Source organism: Amphiura filiformis, chromosome 4 (genome assembly GCF_039555335.1).
Source record: "Amphiura filiformis chromosome 4, Afil_fr2py, whole genome shotgun sequence".
Taxonomy (NCBI): Eukaryota; Metazoa; Echinodermata; class Ophiuroidea; order Amphilepidida; family Amphiuridae; genus Amphiura; species Amphiura filiformis.
In genome coordinates, this window is record NC_092631.1 from 72,706,132 (window position 1) to 72,714,086 (window position 7,955).

The 7,955-nt window shown below is 34.8% G+C and overlaps 2 protein-coding genes across 3 annotated transcripts in view; both read left to right on the forward strand.

The window, feature by feature from the left end:
- LOC140151381 (doublecortin domain-containing protein 2-like) overlaps nucleotides 1–5,149 on the forward strand; it is a 38,992-nt gene extending 33,843 nt beyond the window's left edge. The window contains exons 9-10 of one of the 2 annotated variants that reach the window (XM_072173699.1): nucleotides 1,397–1,553; nucleotides 4,996–5,149. In XM_072173699.1, coding sequence (XP_072029800.1) covers nucleotides 1,397–1,553; nucleotides 4,996–5,087 — 249 coding nt within the window. In that variant the 3' untranslated portion in view covers nucleotides 5,088–5,149. The remainder of the gene's footprint in view (nucleotides 1–1,396; nucleotides 1,554–4,995) is intronic. The other variant, XR_011858934.1, reaches the window with a different exon arrangement.
- A 39-nt stretch (nucleotides 5,150–5,188) lies between these two features.
- Nucleotides 5,189–7,442, forward strand: LOC140151382 (uncharacterized). The gene has a single exon (XM_072173700.1). It carries the CDS (start codon nucleotides 5,242–5,244, stop codon nucleotides 6,025–6,027), a length of 786 nt encoding a protein of 261 aa, XP_072029801.1. The 5' UTR covers nucleotides 5,189–5,241; the 3' UTR covers nucleotides 6,028–7,442.
- Nucleotides 7,443–7,955: the final 513 nt, after the last annotated feature.

A 7,955-nucleotide genomic window follows, 5' to 3' on the forward strand; every position in this document is an offset into this window, starting at 1 on the left:
GATCCATCTAATTTTGAGATTGCCCGTCCAAAAAACAGGTGGATGGGTCTCTTGCTAACACCTTGCACACTTTGTAGTACAGACATTACTTTGGTAACGCCACTTGTTAATTTTTCCCCTTTTCTGTTTAGTTAAATTCAATTATGATAAATTTAGTATTTTTTCCGTTTATTTATCAATGATCATGATTAACATGTTATGCAATCAACTGTGTAGTTAACATCCATAGCTACTAGTTACTGAAACCCTGGTGAATTCAAAATATTTTGGCCTGATAAGTCTTTAATGGCTCTCAATATGTAATCATCAATTCAGATACCTGCTGAACATCTTTAATGGTTCAAGCTAACTTCAAAGATTGCTATAGAATGAAATTGGGAAGAAAAAATAAAGAAAGAAAGCTAGACCTCTCCACCTCAGGAAAAAGGAAGAAAATTTAATAAAAACTAATAATGGAGATAATTAAGCTGCCAGTGAGTAATTTGACAGTTTGTTTGTGAAATATTTATTGCATTGACACTCTAATTATTGGCAAGTATTGGTGACACATATCATTTATTATGAAATAATGAGCCATTATTAAAGGAAATTGTTTCCATGGAGGCTTAATATTAATCGCAAAATTATATCAGCTCAAATGGTTATAATGATAATAACAAGAACTTGTGAAAAAAAGATGCTCATAGCACACAAAACAAAATAAACCTACAAGTATACAGACATACCCACTTTTTGTGAAATCACACAATATTAAATTATAAAGTAAAAGTGATAAATAAAATAATCAAATTAATAAGTTAATGAAATAGAACTAAATTTGAACAAAATATCTTGGAAGACTTGCTTATAGACGCAAAATATATGAAAAGATCCATTTATGTCATCTCGTTACCATTGAGATGATTAATTAGCTCCAAGGATGTGTCATTAGACCATGATTAGATGGATAGACCTATATTTAGAGCTAATCATCATGACATGTCTTGTTAAATTGCATGTTTTAAATGTATGATTAACATCTGTGTATAGTTGCTGTCATTGGTTACTAAGTACACTTCTGTGGTTTTCACATTATGTCATTAAAATCAATTCATAAATATTGCTGTATCTGTGCACAAAATAACAAAAAACATCCAGCCAAATTGCATGTTCACTTGTACATTATTACATTATTTTGCTTTGCTTAAAGAAAGCAACAAAGTGCATGATTGTTTTGTTTAGTATCCAATTTGGCTGTGCTATTGTGTTTTTCCTTACTAAATTTGCTATTTGATGCACTGCTTCTTTTGCACTGTGATAGAAAAAGTATCTGATAGCATGATTGCTTGAACATTATATAATTTGCCTGTGCTATGTTTTTTGTTATTTTGCATTGATATGATGTGCACCTACACAGCCCAAAGCATTCCTCACAAATGATGTAGAGAACACAGATCAAAGGTCATCATTTGATGTAGAGAATACAGGTCAAAGTTCACCAATTGATGTAGAGAACACAGGTCAAAGTTCACCATTTGATGTAGAGAACACAGATCAAAAGCCATCTTCCCCTGGTGAGTTATTTTGCTTGATGAGGAGCAAATCAGTGTCAAAGAAAGCTTCAAATCTGCGTTCACCATTGAAATAGACTGGAGAAGTGTGATCTAGCTGCCATATTGGATTATCACTCATGGGGGTAAAATAAGTGTAACATCAACTGTTTTAATTTTGCTCTCTTTTTTTTGGTTGAAAGGTTAAATTGAAACAAATTTTGGTATCATTGGATTACACAAGTGTTACAAATGTTTGGTGGTGTTGCGTTACATGCAGATCACAATCATGCAAGCACTAAAATTCTTTATGCTTTATGTGTATACCTACATGAGTAATATGAATATGGCAGAGTCTGTCTTCTCCAGTTTAATCTATGGTTTTGACTCAATAAAGCTGACTTAACTTAGTAATGAACACATATGAAATGAATAATTTTCTTGTAGAATCGAGGACAACGTCCATGTTGTTTTGGACTTTTAGGATTTTAGGCTGTTGGTTCATTGTTCATGTACACCACTAAATATAGCCATGTATATAGCTTTTGACACAAGACGTGGACATGTCAGTAGACTTCTCCGTAGTCCACTTGCCAATTGTGCACTACTCTGGCTATTACATTTTAGCTTAAAACTCTGATTTAATTAATGAGTGCACAATTGATAGATTTTCACAACTGATCTTTTCAGTCACCGTCCGCCCTCTGTTTGTTAGCTTCCCAAGTGGACTACTGACTTTGTTTTGAGAGTTAGGCCAATTTCTGGCCTAACTAAAATTGGTGATGATGTAATGCATCTTTAAAAATGAATCTGGCTTGTGATAGGTCGCCCAGACCTCGTTATTGTTTAAATCCTCCCGACGCGTACTGGTACCATTATAACTATACATGGTACACAACTATCTAGGGAATGCGGCGCTTTTGTGCTGGTGGATGAACGTATGCATCTAGCGCGTATTGTACCACCATGCTTAGTCTTGTGGTTAGATTTTATTGATAAACAAGTATGATTGACAGTGTGTAAAGTTCTGCTTAAAAGTGAAAGTCCATAGTCGATAATAAACTGGCAGATTCTAAAATTAGAATTGTTCAGTATTGAAGTGTCATTATAATCACAGTTATAATTATGCCATTATGATATGTTGCATTCAATAATATAAGCCTCAACGTAGGGCCTATACTTTACTTTTACTGTCACAAATATAATTATATAGCCTAAACTTTTTCATAACCATTTTATACTAGTATTTTGATGTAGGCCTACTAAATATCAGTATAATTTCGAAGTTCAACTGAATGCGCTCATCATGATTAATAACATTTTATTTATCAAAAATCGACTATGGCATAGTCTAACATGTCAGCAGCAGTCTCCCTCTTCAAATTGAAAAAAAAAATATCTAAAATTAATATCGAAAAAAATTGATTTTTTTTGGGGAGGGGGGGCAAAATTGGATATCAAACAGACTTGCCAACTGTCCCTCATTTTGGGTTTTCCAAAGTGAAAAAGAGGGACAGTCCATCTTTCTGAAAATTTCAGTGATGGAAAATTCAAATGTAAAAACAGCAGAAAATGATGGAAATTTCACTTTAAAATTTTGCTATAGCATTCTCTTTAGTCAATTGTGATCAATGTAGACCTGCAGAATCTTCTCTGAATACTGAAAGTATCACACACCTCATCTCTTTGAATTTGCCTGTTCCTGTGCATGTACAAGGTTTTGGTCTCAATGTCCCTCTTCCTGACTTTGGTAGGTTGGCAGGTCTGTATCAAATCATAAATACGGACCTTTTTATGGATTAAGTAGAAATTCTCTTCTTTGTGTCATTGTAGAAATGTCTTGAAGTTTTGCCAAATTGTTTAATAATCTGATAGGGCCATATTTAGGGTTTTAGTGACCACAAGAGCAGCGAAAGAATAATTGAGGATTCTTTGAGATAATTAAAATAAATTGAGCTATGTCCCTCTCAAAAGTTTGAGCTAACTCCATGAGGGAGATAAATCCATAATACAAGGGTAAAAATGAAAATGCTTGGATTACTATAAAATGCAAATCAAACTCTCTGACTTGTCACAAGTATAGTTTTCTATGTGTACTATCTACAACTTACAGTTCGGGAGGTATAAGTCACAAATGTTGAATGTCAAAGGTAAACCTGACAGGGTCACAATTATAAAATGCTCTAGATAATTTCTTTTTAAATAGACCCAAATTTTTCATTGTGACACAGGATTGAAACAACAACAGTTTACACTGCCTCTTATATTTGGTTACCGAGATACTAGACAAACGGGGTTTTATGGCCAGTTAACTCTATTGACCTTTGACTTTTGTGCTGTTTAAAACTCGGTAAAGGAAACACAGTAGACAGTGCAAACTATACTTGTTTTAATCCTTGTGGCAAGATGTACTTGACATCTTACATTGTACTGCCCTCACTCATTCAGTGTAAGCACTCTAGGGTATAACATGGTGATGTGGTGTACTGCCCTCTCTTGTACAGTCAATTTGTGTAAATTGGCTGTGTGAAAATCATTGGACCAATCTCTGTTGCATTTCAGTGGATAGATTCTGTTGGAAATTGGTGTATAATTAGATGTGTTGTGTGTTGAAAAATCATGACAACAATATGACATAAGATAAAAAAAACCCATTTCAACAGAATAAAGATAAAAATGTTTTGAAATGAATTAAATGATCAAAATTAGGATAATAGTTGTAGTTAGTTATAAAAAGTACAAATAAACCCATTAAGTATTTTGGCAATGGCGACTTTGATTTTTACATGTGTCAGAAAATTATGTTTATTACGTAAAATTTCACACATCATTTTGATAGGCAGGATGTGGCTTTGCTGGTATAAGTGTTTGTGGTTTGCACTCAAAATGTGACAGTGCACTAAGTTTTGCACCTACTGTACTGACGTCATTTTATTTATGCTATATCAAGGATTGATAATAGCTGCACACATATCCATTCAGCACAAGTTGCGTTAAGTTCGACTCATTGTTTGGCGAGATTGAAAGATTTGTATTTTTACTGGAAATGATTTAATTACATAGCATATTTGATTCAGACCAAATAGGAATGTATGTGTATAAAATTAAGAGTAATATATGTTCCATAATTTTGGGTTGCATGTGTCATTTGCATATATGCATCTGTCTTATTTGTAGTCTCTTTTCAAATTTTGTGCAATCTTGTTAATCTTGTATTTTGTGTGTTTGTGCATATGTTCACACATACCAATCTGCATCTATTGGCTTTACTTCAGTATCTGTGTGTCTGTTTTTATGTGTGCAAGAGTGTGTGCATGTGCATTAGGTACCAAACGAGGACACACAAATTGTTCTCGAAAGTGTGCAAGGATGTGTGACTTTGTTGTATTTTCTCTCATTTGAATGTGGAGCAAATCACTTAAAATACCAACTTAACCATTTTTGTCTATTTCTCATTGCTTAACAGGAGGAGCCAGTGATAAATCAGAACAACAATCACCAAACGGCGAGCAGTCCCGAAAGTCATCTGGAGACAAGCGACCCTCCACCAGTCATTGATGATGAAGACATCAAACCATCCTCTCCACCAGCTACCCCGGACCAAAAATCCCCCTCCCAGTCCCTCCCCTATCCCTCTCCACCTCAGGAAAATCCCCTCCCCTATCCCTCCCCACCTCAGGACCGTCCCAATTCTAGTCAATCCCCTGCTTTCATGACAGATAAGGCAAAATCTCCATTACCAAAACAAGAGTCAAGTAAATCACCTTCTCCCAATTTAGAATTGCCCAGGTCTCCTAGCCTGGTATCATCTGATATTCTTTCACCTGAAGCACCATCCCCCAAGCCACAGAGCCCTCAACAGGACAGATCACCATGTCCAAAAGCATCATCACCACTCCAACCAAAACCACCCTCTCCAAAAGAAACAACATCACCAGATGAAACTCAGAAAGCCAAGTCACCATCTCCGCAACAGTCAGAAGCCAAGTCACCATCTCCGCAACAGTCAGAATCTCCAAGTCCTAAGGAGAATTCTAGCGACAGAGGCAGTGCTTCATCCAGTGTTCGATCCATGTCAGCTCCAGCAGGAAACTCGCAAGACACAAACGATGAAGAAGCAGACAAGACCAACTCAAGCGATGATATCAAGTCCGATTCAGACAAAGATCAGGCAACAGATGAAGTACCAGAAGACATTCCTATGGATAATAAAGAGGAAGAGAATCAAGCACAAAGTCAAGTTGATAATCACACAACTAATCAAGATGAAAGTAACAATCAAGATTCAAATGAGGAGTCAAATCAAGAGTCGGATAATGCAGACAGCCCTGTTGATAAAGATTCTCCCAAGGACAAAACCAGGACGCCAAGTCCGCCTAAGAGTCCCCGTAAAACTCCTTCAAGAACACGGTCTGTGACGCCGTCAAGGCAGTCGCCGGTTCCTCCTAAAGAACAGATTGGAAATGGACATGCTCATACAGAAGAAGTCAATGCATAAAATGCAGTTTACATGTTATCATGATGATTGGAACCCATTTGTTTGCATTGATAGGACAGGATTCTCCAAATGCAACATTGGGCTATTCCATTGAATGTCCACACTACCCCTGTGGAAGATTCTGGAAATATCTTCCACAGAATTTCAAATGGAATGAACACATTAACAGCTCCATTTGAAACTCATCTTCCCTTAGTGGAAGATTCAAGTTGAATCTTTCTCGGAGGATGTGTGAAATTCAAATGAATCTGCCTAATGTGTTCATTCCATTTGAAATTCATACTTCCTCTGTGGAAGATATTTCCAAAATCTTCCACAGGGGTAGTGTGGATTTTAAATAGAATAGCCCATTGCATCCACTTACAGTATGCAAGGATTTGTAGTTTAAACGATGTCATTAAGTTGATTCAGAGTGGATCTAAGTTAGCATTTGGATGTGTCTTGTCCACATGCAATGCAAACTGATGGGTATTAATCTTTTTGATGCAGGCTTTATTCAGTGATATCATTGTAGTTTTTACATACTGATGAATCCGATATAGCTATAAACCATCCCTGTGTGTTATACTGCCTGTAGAGGGCAAAATACTGAGGGATGGTTTACAGTAATTCATCATTATGTGGTAATCACAATATATTACCAATATTTTTTAGAATTGTCCCAGTTTTATGATACTTTTCTTTTGTGAATTAACTTGATTTTGTTGTTACTTGATAACTAAATTTATTGTTCTTAATTTATTGTTAAAATGACAAAAAAAAAGAGAAATGCAGGAAAAAATGCAAGAAATTAATTTATATTAATAGCATGATCTGTTGGTTGGTTTTAAGTTTGTAATTAATTTGTGATCACCTGTCATGAAATACACTGATGTGAAATTGTGATTATAAGGTTACACGGGTCATACATAATGATCACCTTGATGTAAAGATAATTATGAAGATATTGAATTCCAAGTGTATACTAAATAATACAGTGATAATTGTTTGAATATTCATTGAATTTTATCTTCACAGAATCCGTCATTATGTTGTACACCATGGTAAATTATATTTGTCACCGTCTTGCCATAAGTGAGTGAACGTTAATGCTGTATAATTAGTGCAAGGCTTGAACTGGACACCTAATGGTGTAATGTCACCAGCTTACCAAGGCTGAATGTCACCATGACTTGTGTTGCTGCACATGTGGGGAGTGCACACATCCAGTTTATATTGAAGACATACTCCAGTTTGGACAATTGGGTCAAGATTCATATAAATTTTGTGAAATCAGTATTAAAGAAATCTAGCAAATTGAATGGATGTGAATTAAACTTTTTTCGTAGATCTACTTTTCGTTAGTTGTATGATTTTCTGTGTAGAAGTTATTTGAAGAAGTTTTAATTTTGTTTGTGACAATTTTTTAAAGGTTTTATTTTATTTTATTTATTTTATTTTATTTATTTATTACACTTTATCACTTTTGCCAGGAAATAAATCAATTTGACAATCACATTGTGAACCTACAGCATTTCAGTATATCTCAAAATTCATTCCTACCAGATCCGTCCTTAAGTTTATTCTCTGTCGTATTTACTGATCCCTTTTTTGTGTAAGCATATGAATAAATGTTAGGAAGTGGTGCTTGCAAAATATATATGTATATATTGGTTACCAAGAGGTGGAAAGTATTAACTGCTTTATCAGCATATGTATTAGAATCTTCATCAACTACACCTGAAGATAGTGTGTAGGCATTGGAACCATTTCACACAAATCTGTAAAAAAAAAAAAAAATCTAGATACCAGAAGAGTTTTTGTCCCTCTTTTACAAAGTACATTTTATTTTCATGTATGATATTGGACCAAGTGGTTATAAATTTGTATGACCAAATGTATGTACTAATGTATATGTAACACAGAATATATTTGTAAAACATTGTAAA

Excerpts from the sequence above, each read along its gene's own strand:
- LOC140151382 (XM_072173700.1), top strand. The coding sequence starts at position 5,242 with ATGACAGATAAGGCAAAATCTCCATTACCAAAACAAGAGTCAAGTAAA.